This window comes from Sylvia atricapilla, chromosome 8 (genome assembly GCF_009819655.1).
Source record: "Sylvia atricapilla isolate bSylAtr1 chromosome 8, bSylAtr1.pri, whole genome shotgun sequence".
Taxonomy (NCBI): domain Eukaryota; kingdom Metazoa; phylum Chordata; class Aves; order Passeriformes; family Sylviidae; genus Sylvia; species Sylvia atricapilla.
In genome coordinates this window covers 15,016,845-15,035,665 of record NC_089147.1, presented here as the reverse complement: position 1 = coordinate 15,035,665, position 18,821 = coordinate 15,016,845, and the positions used below count along the sequence as shown (strand labels likewise).

Below are 18,821 nucleotides of genomic sequence, written 5' to 3'. Positions count from 1 at the left end.
TTTCAGCACAAGAATGACATGGCTGAATTGAAAGGAGGCCAGTAGAAGCCACCAAGACGATAAAATGTCCCAAGACCTGGATTCCAGGCCTTTAATTTCCATCTATCTTCCAAGAGTTGGCATAGTTCACTGAGCTTTACAATCTGTATCCATTTACCTGCTGGCTGAAGTTGTACCACGATGAATGCAAGATCCATTAAGCCAACAGAAAGGAAAACAAACAGAAAGAAAGTGCTTGAGCCAGAGACCTGATTTGTGATAAAATCACTGCCTTGTGGAGGAGACAAGCCTGGATTTTTGAGCCCATTACCAAGGCAGTTTATGCTTTTTACAGAGCAAATAATACATATTATTAAATGTAATTTAATAAAATGTACATGGAAGGAAAAAGAAATAAAAAGCACATCTTGCTCTTAAGACTACTCTAATTCTAAGGCTTTGTGCAAAAGAATGACAGTCAGGAATATTCTTACAAAAGCAGCCTTTTCTGGGGGCTGGACTGTCCATATGGGCTAAGCATTCTTTGATGAAAATGAGCATCACATGAGCAATGAGCAGCTCATGCCAGCTGAGGACCAAAGTGAAGAGCATGTGCCTCCTTGCAAGCCCTTCACGCTGAGAAACATCTACACAAGTGCAGAGGCATCTAATTCCAGGGAATATTGCAGTTCCCACTACAACAAATGTTAATTTTACATATAGCAGGTAAATTTCTGGATCACTTTCACAATCTTTGGTGCATAAATTCTGCTAAGGTCTATCCTGTAGGTGTTTAAACTTGATGTTTAAACATGAAAAAAGGCTTGAAATGTTCATTCTTGAACCTCTTGTTACAGGCAGTCTGATTTTTCAAAGTACAGAACAATGTTTCCACAGCCTGTTATGAGAAAACCCTGTGTTCTCTATGGGGGAAATGTCAAATACTGTAATTATGCCAACCTTCTAAATGACATCTCTGTAATACTTCCCCAACTCATGAATTAATTTCTCAAAAGGCTTAGACAGGCTGCCTAATTTGGAGAAGACCTGAAAGATGGAAAGTTAGAATTCTGTTTTCAGAACTGAATTTCATGAACAGGCTTAAGAAATTCTGCAACTGTCTCCAGTAACAATGAAAATGTTGAAAGAGCAGCTTTTTTCATACCATATTGGAAAGACTTCAAAGACTGGGGGAATGATTGCCAAACAACAAGAGAAGAATGCCCTAACTCTTACTATGACCCATTCCTAGTATCCTACCTCTTCTCAGTTTCTCATTCACATGGTTTTTCAAGGTTCACTTCCAGAAAGTCCAGGTTTGCCCTGGCTCAGTTTCCTCAGCCCTAATTATCTCATATAAACATCCACTGAATGTATCCTACTTTCACAAATAATTATGCCTTATGCACATAAACCAAACCCAAAAATCCAACAAACCCCACACCTATGTTGGTTGGAATAATATGACAAATTTTGATAAAACAGGAAAGGAGCTGCTTATGATTTTATGCTGATTTAACCTACTTTTAGGATTACAATTAGAAGTGCTAAGAATATTTATTAATCCGTTTTATGTTAATTCGGAAGTATCATACTTAGATTTGAGGATTTTATTTGTGTTTATCTGGCAGATTTGAGGAAATTACTATCGACAAAGCAGTCTAAGGGGGGAAAGGAAATGCTGTATACAATTACAGTAATATCTGTCACCACTGAATTCCTATTGTGTTCTAAGAAAAATGAAAGGAAGAACAGAGGACAATGTATGCCAAAACACATTTAGCAAATTTTGAAATTCATTGTTGCTATTGGATATCTTTGTCATTTCCTGAAGAGTTATTACTCAGATATAGAGGTCTCTGGATTGGTCATAACATATATAGATGCAGACCTGAAAAATTAAAATACCGATACACAACTCTCTTCACACAAAAGAGCATAAATACTCAGTGTTTCAGAAACAAATAATTATCATTAGATATAAAAAAGCTTCAAAGTATATAAATTCATGATTTTACTCTAAAATAGAAAATCATATTGCAGAGTTCAGGACCCTAGATGGCTTTGACATCCCCAAAAGAAACTAAGTGTAACCAACTCTCTTCCTCCTATAGATAAGAGAAGAAAAGACAAAATAGAGAACTGGTCTAAACACACAGTAAATGAAGTTAAAGGCAGGAATATAATGTGGGAAGTAGTTCACGGTATTCTACTCTCACCTCTAGGACATACTACTCAAAACATGATCAGAAAAACAATGCTGTATTATGTCAGACTCTACTGATTTACTTTTATTTGCCAGCCCATCCCAGAGCAAAGCGAGTGTGAGGCCAGTGAGAGAAGGAGCTTGTATCTCCTTTCCAACCCAATCTCCAAACTATACTTTCTCTCTCACTGTCATCACTTGAACAACTGTCACAGAGAGAAATCAAATGGCTCTACATGACTCCTCTCACTTGAAGTATGCTCATGCTTATTAATTATCAATCGTAGTTGATAAATTCTTGATTGCTGCCTTTCTAAAAAAAGGACTCTAGAAAACCTTTAACCCGTTTACATTATATAGGCATAAACAACTTCTGTGAAAGCACCTTAGGAAACTTTGTCTTACTATTTAAAAAGGTGACAAATCAGAATATGTGCTGTACTAACTATAAAATGGACAGTTGGATTGACTGAGGCTTCTGTTTCAACTTAACCTACAGCAGGATGTACACCATTCTGATGATAATGTAAAGCTTTTGTGCTGCCTTTTAGTTTACAGATACTACTTCAGTTTTCTGCAATTACCCCAAACCATTATAATCAATTATGAATTTTTGTTGTTTAACAGATTAGAGAATTACAGATTAATGACATGTATCATGATATTGTAGATAATTTCATTAGCTACACACCATATGTCAGGTATTTTGAATTTGCTGATGATTTTTTTGGTATTTGGAAATATATTAGGCATTTAGATATGAATTATTAAGATGCACATAGGCACTTTATACTGTTCATTTTATAAAATGATAATGACGCAGAACAATGAAGTATTTGTCATTTCTGGCATGAGAATTGAACTGCCCAGAAAAGCATAGTTTCTATCAAATAAAATAAAACTTGGCTTTATGTCACAAAACAGTGATTAAGAAATAGTACTTGAATAAAAATATTTGGGCGTAATGAAGCTCCAAAAATTTTCCATTATCTGCTTGGAAAGATACTGGCTGGAAAATGAATTTGTGTGTGTGCATATTTATATATGTATATTTTAAAATTACTTGTCATCCTTTTCCATAAAAGTTACTGTGAAACATGAGCTAAGAAACATATCCTATTGTTTGCTGCCACAGAAATTGCAAAGCAAGGGTGAGTCTTCGATTCTAGTTTCTTGTCTTGCACAGATAAAACTGGAAGATGCACACATAAAATAAAGCAAAGTCAAATTCTCATAACCAAACACAAGGCCTAAAGCAGAATTACACACCAGATACAAAAGCTCCAGTAAAAAGTGCCTCAGTTGCCTTTACAGCTGTAGAAATCTCATCTCCTACATCTTATCAGAGAAAAATGGGCTTTACAAACCAAAATTTAACTGCAGCCCCTGTACCAGTATTCAACTTTCCAAACAAAAAGAAATGATGGAATTGGCTGCTTGCAAACAATTAATTAACATTTAGTAACTACTCAAAGTTCAAGAACAACAGGCTGAACTCAAGCAGTTGAAGAAGGAGGAAGCCATTTTGGGTGTGGCACCTGCAAAGTCAACAGGTGCTTTCTTCAATTAATTTAGAAAAACATCATCAAAACAAAATTATGATTCACATTCTGGGAAACAAGAGGCTGGGGGAAAAGGGAACTCATAGGAGCTGTAGAAAATGAGGTATATTTGATGCCATCAAATCTGAGGAACAGCTCTTAAATTCTGAACAATTCTATAATGGGTGAAAATATGTTCAACTAAGTCTCAGGGAAATCAGTTCTTACAAAGTGGACGATAATATCTGCATTTAACTCGTGGGCACCACAGCTTTGTGCTATGATTGGCTGCCATCTGGGCTCCATCTGACAGCAGCAGATTGGTATTCTCTGCACACGTCCTCGCAATTCCTGTCGCCTGTGTTTGCTGTCCCTTACACACACACACAATACATTATTTACTCAACTATAAACATTTCTGTAATGTACACAAATGGCATCTACAGTGCAATCATGCATCAGCATTCAAGAGCAATCTAGTATTAATAGAACACATGTCTAATCTTTTTACAACTGGTTTATAAAAATATTTTAAGGGTGCAAGTATTTTCTAAAGCTTAGAAACCTTTCAATTTCTTGTTCACTTTCCTTTAGTCCCTGACAATAACAGTTCACTACAGTATGCATAATATTTTTGCTTTCATGAAGGTAACTTTCTGTTAAGCAGGTTAGTTAAATAACTGCAATGGGAACTGTAAGTGTGACTGAGAACAGAGCAAAGCAGCTGATGTGTTAGCACTGCACAGGAATATTTTTCTTCACAAACAGCAATTTCGTAAGTAGGCTATCAGCATTGGCACACAAACCAAAACTCCTACAGAATCAACAAGGACAGCTCTGTCCATACTTAAAAGAGCAGAAGATGTTATTACTCTCCATTTATTAAATGATTCAACATTGCGGTATGCCTGCAACTAATTAGTATGATCAACACAGTGCAGGGCAGGAACAAAAGCAGACCAGCCTCTGAGATGTGCTGATGTAAAAGCACACAGCAGTATACATTTTTAAACCCTGTCCTATAATTTATAACCATTATGTACTAATCATGCCTTGATGGAACTTTCATTTATAAGACTGAAGTTAATGTCATTTCTGATTAGGCCTGTCTCAGGATATTAAAACTGACCACCAGGTTCATTCACTTACTAGCAGTTAAGTAACTTACTTTTAGACTGTTTTATGCTAAACATTATAAAAACCCAGAAGGTCAGCTACTGACAAGTCAGAATGAAACAGATGCATGTAAAAAGAACATAAATGTATGGCAAAACAGAGAGAGAGAAAAATATAGGTATATTTGCTAAGTCATATACTTACCATTAGCACTGCAAAGTTACTGAAGTGTGTACTCTGAATGGTGGTAATATTGCCTGCAGAACTAATTATGTGGCACCCTTCTCCCCACCAGCCTCCATGTCCATCTAGAAGGTCAAAATCCCAGAAGGCTGCAATGGGGTCTATACCCCGTGCAAAGTGCCTCAATCCTATAGTAAGAGGGCTGGTGAGGTTTCCAAAACTGCACCCATCTGCAAAAGGAACAAACTGAATCAGAGAGACGGAGTGGAAAACCCTTTAGTGACGAACGCTCTGAGAAGAGATCAGATACACTAAACTACGGGGAATAAAGCCACTAAACTTAAAATCTTAATGCTCAAAATCAAAGGTAGTGCTCACATCAGAGAAGTTTGCAATGATATAAATAAATCAGAGCATTACAACCACATATTGTGCCAAAATACTGTAATCATTCCTCTCAAAAGAGACCTTTTTATTGTTTCAGTTTCTTCAGTTACGACCAGTATTACACTATTGCCCGTGTAACTGCAGAAACGGCTCAGTTTTGTGGCATGATTAATAGCTGAGACAATACTGCACTTTGGAAGTCACATTCAGACATTTAAAAATGTTAATAGAAATGAGAGCACTACTGAGTATCGGACTAAATTAGTAAAATTGCATGGGTGAATAATTAATCAAAATAATGACTCACTAGCACATACAATGTGTATTATTTAGACAAAAGTCCTTAACAACACCTGCTTTACATCCATTGTATCAGAAAGTATCCTGCTGAGTATTGATACATGCAACAGGGCACTACTCCCCCTCCAAAAGCCTTATTTTTACTAGTGTCTAGGACATTAACACTGCAATTGTAAAGAGTAAAACAAGGCTCTGACCGATAGCTTTAAGAAGCAAGCATCTGTAACAACACAGTCAATAAACAGTAACCCAGAATTTGCATTCTAATAGTAGTGCAAGGGCATTTCTTTATTTGCAGGACAATCTGAATAAAATCGTGCAGATAGGAACAATTGCAAACATTGTACTAAGGACAGAGACTGTTTCCAGCCTCTCAGCACACTGCATACTCTGCCCCTCTATTCTCTACACGAGCAAGTATACCGTAGCTTTTAGATTAAAGAAAATAATGCATAGCAGCTTCTCACCTATTTTAGCAAAAACAGCTGGTGTGGCAACCGTCCTACGTTTCCCATCATCTGCGAGATTTGATGAGTTTCCTGTGCTAGGAAAGAGTTTTCCATTCCGAAAGACAATAAACTGTAGCTTGCAAGTGGAGTTATCAACAGATTGCCAGGCTGAAGACTGAGAGAAGACAGACTGTGGCAAATGAACTGAAGCTACTGCTACAGCATTCTGTACAATGAGAAAAAAAAAGAAACATTTAAAATGCAAATCACAACAGGGTTGCTTTCATGATGTTTTAAACTCCTGTACAAGAAATGTATGCTGCCTTCCTTTTCCAACAGACTGGAAGCAACCAAAGAAGCACGGGCTGTAACCATGGGAATAGGATTGGTACAGTGCATATTAAAAGGGAAAACGTTTTGATTGAATGTGAGAGTCTATATGGTCAAGCTCCCTGCTGCAGAGGTGAGAATGGTTCTTACCGTGCCTGCTAGAGGGTCCATCAACACTGCAGATCTGATTTAAAGAGACAACCTCTACCAGGTTTTCTCCTTCACTTAAAATAGAATCAGACAACTTACATTAAAACATTTCTCCAAAAGGGTACTTAAAGAGTATAAAAATAATTTTATTATTAAAACAAATTACATCTGCAGAGAACTGCAAGTGCAGTGAACAACAGAGTTTAGGAATATGTTTTTCCTTGCTTGATATAAGGAAAATCAGTTAACTATGTTTTAGTCATGCAGGATTGAAAAATATTACAAACACTAATGTAAAAGAAGAAAACAAGACAACACTGGGAGAAAATGAATGAAGACTGTCAGATCACTATAATGGCTTTGAGTCGTGTGCTCTATACCCTTTCACAAGCAGATAAATCCCTTACAGCAGAGCTATAAAATACACCAAACATTGTATTCTGAGGACTTCACTCCTCAAGCATTTTTTTTTCCTGCCAAAGTAGCAAACTAATCATTAAACACGGAGATATTTACAAGGAATAACAAATGATGAGCAATGGGAAATAAACAGGGAGTCTGTCCTGAGCCTTGATGTGAAAAGTGTATGTATTTAAAAACAAACAAACTACAAAATGTTCTAATTTGCATTTCCCCCAAGGGCAGAGTGGCTCTGTGCACATAATTTACATAGATTACCACAGTTTGCTCATAGCACATGTGCATTACCTATTTCAGAAGTAAAACAATGATCTTCACAACCATATAAACAAACATGACATTAATATACATCCATGTGCTAGGAGAAATACACATGTGAAAGATAAAAGGTGTAACAGAGATCAGCAAACTAAAATTGAGTATGAGAAGCATCTAGTGACCACGCAATAAATATGGAAGAAAAGCACAAGTAGTCTGTGATGTCATTTGGATGTTTAAATAAAGAGATGAAGACTTTTGTACACCATTTTCCTTACACACTGTATATATATTTTAGGAAGGTTTTCAGATTTTTAACAGTAAAAGGGCAAAACCATCCTTTTTAAAGTAAGTATTCAATCTAGGCAATGCTGCTCATTAAAACCACTCAGGAAAAAAAAGAGCAAATAGCAACAGAACATTTCTACATTAGAATTTTGAATTATTATGAAGGCTTTAATTGGTATTAACTGAGCTAAACATCAAGCACTCATCCTGAGATTGTTCCCACTGTCTAATTTACTAAAGCTGTTATAATTGGCTTTATCTCATCATTTGAAAAAGACATATTTTACTCTATGATATCCCAAGTATCTGCATATGCTGAACCTCTGATGGTACCATTCTGGCCCTAAAGGTAGTATCAAAAAGTGTGCACATAGTTTTTTAAAAGTGGTATTTAAGCTCCAGATCACTCTAGAGGACTTATGTGAAGATATACAGAAGTGTAAGAGAGGTTACAGTGTGATTAACTTTACATTTATACTGGATTTTTATTCTGTGCTGGAAAAAGCAACAATGATGACATATTAAATTCCACTAATTACTCATTATACACAAAAAGAGAAAGCTAGAAGCATATGAATAAGCTTATGATAATGAAACCAACAGCTAAAGGCACTGGGTTAAGCAACAATGTGCTATGACTTGACAAAAGCAGCCCTACACAAACCAGAGAAAACAACAGTTTTATAGCACTTTTGCTAAGAGGGGAAATCATCTAATTTATTGTAGTTCTCTAATTGCTTCTCCATTGGGACTTACTGACACTAATAAGAAAAAGTAATGGTGTAGCCAGAGCTGGCCTGTGGGACTGGGGAGGTGGGAGCAACAGCTGAAGCTCAGGCAGCTGGGGCAGGACCGGGCTGAATCCACCCCATCCACCTCTCCTCAGCTCCCTGCCCACAGAGACCCTCAGCACACAGCAGGGAGGAGGAACCTGGCCACTGTGCCCCAACCCTTCCCACAGATCACAGCTTCACATCACAGGGGCAAGGTCAGATGCAGGGAAGAGAAGCTGCACACAGCCCACAAATGGAATTAGTGTGGAGTGGTTGCACTGCTCAGGCTGACTGAGCAAATCTCAAACGCGCAGCAACATCAAATTATTTACTTGACGAAAAGACATATTTACAGAAAACGTTTCCCTGATCAGACTTCAGGAGAGCATTTCTCCCTTGTTGGCTGCTCAAAATGAATATGAATACCCATAACACAAACTATTTAATAAATTTCACTAAATAATTGCCTACAGTCACTTCCTAGAGTACAATTTATTGTGAATGCTGCCCACTTACACTACCTGTTACTTCAATTTTTTTTGAGGGCAGGTGGTTTGGTGGAGTGAAGGGCAAAGGGACAAATGTACACATAAACTCAAACTACTTGCTGCACATCAAATATTTACTTAGAAATTCCTCAAAATTAAACATCCAACTGTCTGCTACAGCGACATGCCTGCCAACAAGATCCCGTGGTAGGATATTAGTGAAAAATGCACATAGTGAGAAGGCCCACACATTCACAGTGCTGTTTAAAAATATGAATAAACGCATTATTTTCATCTAAGATGTGTGAGAATTTTCAGTAGTATTACTCATTACTCACATGAGAGGGATGATCTGAGCACTGAGGTAATTCTTATTATTGTGGTAAGGGATGGAGGAACCTGACTGAAGGTTCAGTCTTGTATTCTGCTAAGCTTGTGGGAGGTGAGGTATAAGTCAGTTCCCATCTCTTGCCCCAGTTTCCCTCTCACTTAAGTTAGATAAAAATTATGGCATTTATTTTGTCCTGTAAGATGCTCCAAAACTCAGAGATTAAATGCAATACTAAAACCTATTACTAAAACAAATGACAGCAACATGAAGTACTGAGGGAATTACTGTGCCTCAGATGGTCCAGAATTCACATAAATAATCTTGTTTAATTTTTTTATTTGGGTGATTTATATATCACCACATCACATATGAACTAAAATTTCTGAGCATGCTAGTGGCAAAAAAACTGCCTGCCCCTCTGAGAAGGGAAAAAGAGTAATACAGATCCACCACAGGAACCACAGCTTTACAATGACAGGTCAGCACTGGCATCCTATATTTTCCTGGAAAAGCTTACAGTTTGTGTCAGCAATTCACCAGTCAGGATTTAGACATTCTGTAAGTGTTTTCAAAACAGAATGTCAATAATCCCATCATGACTCCATTTCACTTTTAGCTCTATTAACTGGATTGTACTGGCATTGATTAGAAAAAGGGAATCCTGAACACAGGGCAGATTCTTCTAAAGAGCATTTTTCTTCTGGAAAATGCCTGTATTTTAAAATGAAAGCTATTCACAGACATGCACCCATTTGCACATAAATATGATGGAAATGATGCAAATTTCAAACTCTCTGAGTGTCTTCCATGTCATCTGCCCAGATATCTGAAAATCTCCTGTGTGACTTGCAGCCAGGGAAAAAGGGCTTATCAGCTCTAACCCAGCCCTTAGGATTTTCTGAGAGGCCTCCTAGGACTCCTGGCCCCTAGAACTTCTTGGAACCTGGTCAAATTTCCAAAAAGAAGAATTTGGAAAGGTTTTTTTAAACACTCTGAACCATAGTTTGGATAGCACTTAGCAGTTTTCTAAGTACTTTTGAAGTTCTGGGTTTTGTTTCCATTTTAGACCTATTTGTGTGTGTGTAATTTTTCAAAATATCTGAGGCAACAAAACAGAACCAATAAATCCAACTGTATTCTAAAAGTTTTATACTTCAATGAAAAATCTCATTCTAAAGAGCAAATGGTCCTCGGGATATTGAGAGCTACAGACACTTGGAATTCTTGCAACTCATGCATGTGTGACCCTTATTAAAAATGTTTTAAGGGAAAAATGAAAGATTTAAAGTGAAGTTGTTCCCTAGGCAGTTTTATTCTGATAGCAGTCCATTTCTTATAATCAGTGCTAGCATTTAGAGGGAATTTTTAAGTGTTTAGGAAAGACAGCCTCTTGCCTTTGGTGACTCTGATATGTTGGCCCTTCTACTTTCATAATTCCTGTAAGAGACCTGCTCCCATTTACTCTTGAAGGTTTGCTTTCCCATTACAGTGTTCGACATGTCTAAAATTTAGCATAATACTGATTATCAAACAATCACTGTCAAGAACTGTACTTGGTAACCACTGTGAAATGACAAAAATCAAACTATTAACTCTTCCTTGTTTATGCCTTGGTACTAGATTGATTTTTGAGTTCAGGCACAGCATTTCTGTTTAAGATAAAATATATTTCATAGGAAACCATCCAAGTCTTACTCCTCAGAACAGTCATAAGGTATATTTTTTTCCAGTCAGCAATTTCCTTGACTTAAAAACCAGCACCTTAACAACAGGTCAGAGGAAGTCTGGAGGGGAATAGAAAAAAAGTAAATTAATTCACCTAAAACCTGTAGAAGAACTGGAAAAGCATCTTCACTGTTTCCAGATTTCAAAGAATCTGATAAGGTGGTGTAGAGATAATGCAAGACACCATATATTAAATTATTAAAGACACAAGGGTGCTGCCAAAATTGGCACAAGCTATATAAAGTTACAGTAAAAAAAAGCAGAAACTAAGCTCTATAGGTAATAGCTGTATTAGTGAATATGTACTGAGTTAACAGTGCGGTCATCCTAATAAAAACAAGCAAATAAAGTATCTATGTGTATAATAGATTTTATTTAGTCCCTCAAATGAGACAGCAGATCATAAGAAGCAATGAAAGATTTCAGTTTGTGGTTTATGTTAAAGGTTTAGTTGTTAACAAATGAAAAGAGGCACAATTGTTTTTTTCAGCTGTCTCTCCTGGTAGGCATTTAAGCAACACTCTCTTGGAATTATCTCAGCACAAAATATATGAGATAAGAACAGGCATTTGTCTCAGTGCTGTGAGGCTTTAGGTAGACTTTGCATGAGTTCTGATCTCTTTTCTCTGGTATGAAAAGCATCAACAAAAAGCGCCATAAAATTTAGACCAGATGGGAAAACACCAAATAAAGGTTTTTTAAATATAAGAAAAACAATGCCAGTTTGGAAATGCTTATAGAAGACAAGCAACTTGCCAGGTGCTAAAGAAACAGGATTGTATTTTTATTTTTTAATGGGATGGTACCAAGCAAGGAAAGCAGGAGTTCCCCAGCCATGCTAACTTACCTACATAATCTTGCTACTAATTTGTTGTAGTTTAACTGTTATTTCCAGAGTGCTGTTTAAACACAAGTCTGGAAAGACTCAGGGATGACTAGCAGGTGAAAAGCAAAGTTTATATAGATTCCCAGGATGAAATGAAGCAGTACTTCCAAAAATGCAACATAAAATCACTTGACTACTGAGACAAAATTGCTATGCGTGTTGGGATTATTATGTGATAAAGTCATAATGTAGTAATTCTCAGTGCACATCCATCTCAATATCTGGAAAACTAAGTATGGAGTCCAAGACATCTCTGTTCTAGCCAAGCATAAAAGGTGATTTGATGCACAGTGAAAATGTGGCATCAATAAGAAATATATGCAAATTACATCAAAAGATACAAAAAAATCTTAATTTTTGAAGTTGCTCCTAATTGATAATAAAAAGCTTTCTAGTCATGCTATAGAAATAGATTTAGCAAACAGCACTGAAATTTTAGAAAAGCTGATAATGTAGAAAAATCTGGAAATCTGACTGTCAGTAGCCCTTTTCCAATAAAAGTAAAAAACAGAAGTCTCCATATAAGGATTTTATACTTCATATTTGAACATCTTGCAAACTTTCTAAGAAAGCGAGAATATGTGCAAATTTATAGGCAACAACTGACCTCTTAATGAGCTATTGTGAAGGAAAAAGTGACCAAAAAAACAGCAAAAAAAAACCCCAAGCATTTAAAGAAAAATAATATGAAGGGACACAAAGTACATTTACCAAAGGTAAATAATGCCAGACCCAAATGATAATTCTCGATAACTATTTTTCCAGACAGGACAATAAAATTCACCTGATTTCTTTTGAGACATTAAGAACCAGTAGCAATTAGTCTCAAGTGAATAAAGAACAAGCTACAATTGATAATACAATTATTTACTTTGAAAGGAGAAAGGCTGGAGTGAATATATCCAAAGTTTGAATGAAAAACAGCTTAAAGACTTCCAATTTTTATTTGATGACCTTGAAACAAAGAGGAATGCCATCTAAGACAATGCTCTAAATCACGCTTTACATATTTATAATGAGATTGTCTATTACAAACTGATGAAACAGGCCACTTTGGAAAGCAAAAGGACAAGGATGTGAAAGCACTGGTTGATCACGGGATGACTCAGAGCCATTATCATTTAACAATTAAAAAAAGACAACAAATACAATCCAGAACATACAAGATGACTCATTTCCATGTAAATATTCTGGTTTTAAAGGCCTAATCAGAAATATAATACACAATTTTGATCAGCTAGGCTGAGGAGAAGTCAGTCCAGAATGGATGTAGAGGATGGTTATTAGGGTCACTCTTAGAATGAATAATTTCTTTCACAAGTGAAGAATAAAGGAGCTTAGCTTTGTTAGCCTGGCAAAATGAAAGTCCTGTAAGCAAATGGCCAGCATGAGCACAAGGACAAATAGGACATTAGCCAAGAGCAAAAATGCAGACTTAAAATACGCAAATATTTCCTAGCCTTTATAACTGAGAGGGTGGGATACTTTTCAGGCATTATGGACACAGAAAATCATCTACTCTTGAGAGAGTATTTGAAAGCTCTATGACAGAATTACAAAATGAAGTTAGAAGGGTTTGATTTATTTCTCTGTTTTACAAGAAGTGTTTAAAATTCCTTCTATGAACTCATGAATTTCCTGATTAAAAAAATTTTTGAACTTTCTACTTACATCCCCAATATATAGCTAATAGAGCTCATAAAAATCTCACCTAAGAAGAAAAAGAGTTAAAAAAAACTATAAAGACATGGTAGGAAAAAAGTGTGATTTAGAAGTGTAAAGACTATATTATTATTTTTTTGAGAAACGAGTTTTTTGAAAACATGCTTGACACATGTAAGAGCTGCAGGCAAAATCTTTTTCAGACAGAACTACATGACTGCCTTCAATTCAGGGTCCACAACTGACTTGCCATATTGCAAAAAGTTATGCCACAGAATGCATAGAATTCACCTTCCTGGGAATTTAAGAGTTCTTAAGGGTGGCTTCTGAGTTATCAGCTAGAAATTATCAGGGTTTTGGGGAAGATCAGTGAAGTCTTAAAGGATTTTACATGCACTCCAACATTCACACTATGAGCTGTGGACCTACAGAGACTCACTGCAGCTTCATTTTTAAAAAGTATGGCTTCTGGCAGTGCACTCTACAGGAAAACTCATCCTGTCAGGAGTTTGGTTCACTGGGCCTGTCAGGGGTGCATTAGCTTCTAGAATGCTGCATTTTTCTCTAAACAGCCTGTGATGAAGGAGTATTTTTCCTTTTTATTTAGAAGCTCAATTAATCTTCAGGCGTTAAACGTATTAATTTTTTCAGGAAAGATCATAAGAATATTCAAGTTTACTACATTGATACTGTGGTTTTAGTTGTTGCAGATGCAGTCAGAGGATGGGATGCATTTCTAAACTGCTAGAATTTTAAAATATAAGGACAGTAAAAAAATTTCATGAGCTGTCTATGTGGAACTTTCAGCTACATAATTGCAAAGCTATCTCCATGGCTCTTAGGAGGGACATCATAATTATACAGAATACCTAACTAATCAAAATATCTTCTACAGCTCATTGACCACCAAATTCAATTACACATAAATATTACCAGTTTAGAAATAGGAACCATTTGAATTCTGACTTAACTGGCATACATAAGTTTTTTTTTTGCCATGATAACTTTTAATTTATTTTTCTACTAGGTGAATTGTGTTAATGTAGGCATCATAAGACTATTTCTGCATAGCTTAGTGATTATAATTTGTAACAAAATATTATGAAGGAGAACAAAGAGAATATTTCCCAACAGTCATACATAAAGTGTTACCAAAGTTATTTCTAAAGTTGGAGAGGCACAATTTGATTAAAAGGAGATAGGCTATTTGGTGGCTTCTCTGCACTGAACAAAATTCATATACATTTCGGTAGAGTGCAGTACCTATCATTACAGACATTATAATTTTTCTAAAGACTTAGATAATTTGTACAGATACATTTATGAGTAGTGAGTGATGCAACCATTAGGTAATACAGTAATTCAAAACTGAATTCAATGAATGTACATTGCAATTATTTAATCATACAAGATGATAAGACTTCTGATTTCACTGATGTGATAGTCACACAACTAAGATAAATATAAAGTTCATCTAGTAACGTAAGTGGGAATGTAGTGAAAAAGGTTTTTGAAAACTATCTTTTTTAAAAAAAGAAATTTTTAATAAACTATATTGATACAATTTTCCTGAGGCAAAGTGAGCTTCCACATTGCCTATGATGTACAGAAGTCCAAGTGTTTTTCTGATGCTGCCTTTTCATAAAGATGACTGCAATGAAATGCTGACATGGCTGCTTGATGACTACTGAAACATTGTCCCTCTCTGATACTGGAGGAAAGCTGAAACTGCTGAAAATAATTTTAGGATTTTTGATTCTTTAGGAAGTGAATTTAAAATTTTTAGAACATGAAATGACTCAATATTCTGATTTTGAGTCATTTGGATATTATCAAGAATGATCTCTGTTGCCTATAGTCATTAAACAATCCAACCAGCACGACTCTTGCAAGCTGTAGCTTGGGCAAGGCACACATTTCTAGAAGCAGATGCAAGATCACTACATTCCTTTGCTTTTTTATACAGAGACAGTTAAGTATGTGAAAAAGAAAGCAGAAGATACCTTTTCCTTTAGTTCCCTTTTATTCACAGCCATGTCTCCCTTCCCACTGTTGCAGGATCCGAGTTCACTATCCTCACAATAGTCAAGAAATTATACCTCCTCAACAGGAGCAAATATGATTTCTTCCCTCCTGTCCCAAAACTAACTTTTCAATTTTGAAAAACAGATATATCTTTATTTACAACTTGCCAAAACAAGAATTTGCTTTCTGAGTTTCAGCCATGTCAATTTATCAGTACAGTCAGAAAGGACGTGTGGTAAGAAGAAATGTAAAAAAAGGAAATTAAGTAAGTGCAGTTACATCAGCAAGACAGAGGATCTGTGTCACAGACATATTTGCATTTGGATGAAAGTACTCAAGGGCCTTGAGCTGCATAGAGCTAAAGTGGATGTGTGTCAGTGATGGCAAGTGACATTTTCAGAGAATTCCTGTAACGGAGATGTTGAGTATAAAGGAGGAGAAACATTCCACTACTGCCAGTGTCTGAAGCTACCAGTAGCTGCTACTCCCCAAAGCTCCTGTGCAGAATCCCAGACCCTGCTCTGTAAGTCTCACACACATCTTCAGGATTCAGCACAAAATACAAGATATTGAGCTCAGAATGACAATGAAATATTAGTCAAAATTTCACTTCTGAAATTTAGCTCTTGGCCAAACACCATGCCTGCTGATACATCCACGGGCACATTGTGTCTGTAGTTCATGTGAAAATCTGTGGTGTTGGTCCTTCAGTTCAGTCAGGAAACATTCAGAGCCAAGGAGAACACTTTTACTTCCAGCTGAATCACTCATTGTTCTCACCACAGACCACTAGTTTATCTGGACACACTTCTGTTCTAATAAGACCTTAGGGACTATCTACCTTGACTGATTCTACTACGATTTTCTAGGAGTTTTGCCACAGAATTATGGGAAAATAAAAAATATTTGCTAGCATTATCCACAGTAAAATCCAAATCCAATCACAATGGAAGTGAAGTCTGAATGAACCCTCTTCAGACCAGATCTCCACCAACCTACTGATCACTTTATACACTTCATTCACTTTAAGAAGGTTGGAAGAAACTTACCTCTTATTTATTAATCTTTTACAGATGCTAAGAAAACACCTAAAATCTGTACAATTCTTTTTTTGTTACCACATAAATAATCACTTGACACAGACTTTTTAATTTTAGTTCTAAAAGCTGACTGAATTAAAATCTTAATCCTCTAGTCAAATCAAGTCTTGTAGCTCAGCTGCTTGTGAAATAGTGATGTTCCCCTGATTAAGACTTTAAAATATTGCACACATTATCAGTTCTTGTTACCTCTCATCACTTGAAAATGCCTAGTTTAAATTGGCTGAGGATGGTGTAGTATTTCTGGGGCAGTGTGCACTCTATCCCTCTCAGTCAAGCGAGTCCCTTGGATTTCAGACACCAGAGGTCACTTGATACTTCTTATACAGTGACTGAATCCAGCTGAGGTCTGAACTAAGCCCAGGAGGAGAATCTCCTCATTCCAATTCAGTAACTGTTGAGAATGAAGATTGCTAATATAATGCAAGAGATTTGGGATATTAGAGATTCCTTCAAATACTCAGATAGGTGCTAACCTAGCTAAAGTTACATGGGATGAGACTCGTATAGTAATAACTAAGAACTCAGCTCAGTCTTCTCTCCCCATTTCTTAGATCAAACAAAAGAGAAACATAACTATCTTAATTCTTCCAAATATAAAGCTGCTTTCAGTTTTCAGTGTACTACAGGACTGAATGGGAAAACACAGCCTTTTTGTCTTGCTCACGGCTTTTGAATTAATAGAAGTTCTCAAGTATTACCGCTGCAGGGCCTGCATATTGAAAAAGCAACAGCAACATATTCATTAAAAATAATGGTGTGTATTCCATGAAGTGTTCACTTTTAAAGTCTTGTAAATTAATTATATAAGCAGCAAACTTGCAATTTAATCAGCAGAAAAATGAATTGGTTTACATTGTTATATCGCAAGTATTCACAATGGTTTGAATATTCTTGGTCTTTCCCTCTTGCTCCACTGATTTTCTAATCTTTTTCCATAAAGGTCAATTCCTCTGGCATCAGTATATTTAATGTGTTCAAAAATTTGTACCAGAGGCCTTTATTTTAAAGGACTTTATTTTATCAGTCAAGCACATCCACAGCGTGTTTAATTCAGAGATTCTCAAGGACTTCCGCTGCCACATTTGATGGATTTTTTTTTTTTTTAAGTGGGTTATCATTCTTGCTGAATCACTTCTAGTCTCCTATTAAACTGATATGCTTTTATTTTGGACAGTAGCAATGTTCATTTTCTAACATAAAAACTTAATATGTTCACCATTTCACTACCTTTTCCTTCTGGACTTCCCAGTTTTACTTTCTGCATTAAATTGGATGGGAGTACTTTGGTGAATCCTACACATGCACTTCTGGACTTTTACTACTGCTATACCAGATGCTGACATGAGTACCTGAGAGTATGAATTAATTATTTAGAGCAAGAATCTGAAAGAAATGTGCTCAAGTAGGAAAAGGGGGAAATAAAATCAATATAGAAAAAAGCAGAGTCTCTCATGCCAAGGACTAACATCATGTACAAAATTAATAACTAATATTATTAGCTGAAAGACAGTGTATTTTTTAAAAACTGGCCGAGTCCCAAATTGTCTATCTCAGCAATGAGAAATACTTTTATCATCAGGAGTTCTGAGTCCTGGAAGCTCTGTATACCCACAATGATATGAAAACACTGCTGCCAAGGGCACAGACTCCATTAGAATTTGTATTCTCATTCTCCTCTATTATCAAACTTAAAGAAAAAAAATTATAGTAATTACAAGGGCCTAGAAAAGAATAATTAGCAAACTAAAAAATGAATTTTGATCCTATTTCCCCAACTACACCTAGAGCTATTGTCTTTTGTTTCTTTCACATAGGAGACATTACCTGAAAAGCAAAGGTCTTTTCTTAAGCAGAGCATTAAGTGAATGTCTCAGCTTAAACAAACTGAAATAACTTCAGTTAATGTTCTATTTTCTTCCACAAATAAACACAAAAATAAAAATTGATTGGCGATTTTGTGCTCTTTTGCCATCCTAAATTTTTATATTCCAGCATTTCTTCAATAGATGCAGATTAAAAATGCAGTGACAGCCACAAGAAAACAAAACCATATTTGCTGGTCATAGATGTCTTACTCTCTGTCTCCTAATCTTATCATCTTGTTGGGGCTCCTTGAGAGCCATACCAAAAGCATATTCTCCATATGGTTTTGATGTCCTCTAGCTTTTTAGATACACTTTTTTAACGTCTTTGTTGAAAAGCAGTAAGCCAAAAACGATGC

General features: G+C 36.1%; 1 protein-coding gene across 1 annotated transcript in view; it reads right to left on the bottom strand.

The window, feature by feature from the left end:
• Positions 1-18,821, bottom strand: part of LOC136364139 (adhesion G protein-coupled receptor A3-like) — a 257,612-nt gene that overhangs the window by 42,948 nt on the left and 195,843 nt on the right. Inside the window, exons 13-14 of the mRNA XM_066323790.1 lie at positions 6,180-6,387; positions 5,047-5,255 (exon numbers count right to left, since the gene is read on the bottom strand). Of these exons, the coding sequence (XP_066179887.1) occupies positions 5,047-5,255; positions 6,180-6,387 (417 nt within the window). The remainder of the gene's footprint in view (positions 1-5,046; positions 5,256-6,179; positions 6,388-18,821) is intronic.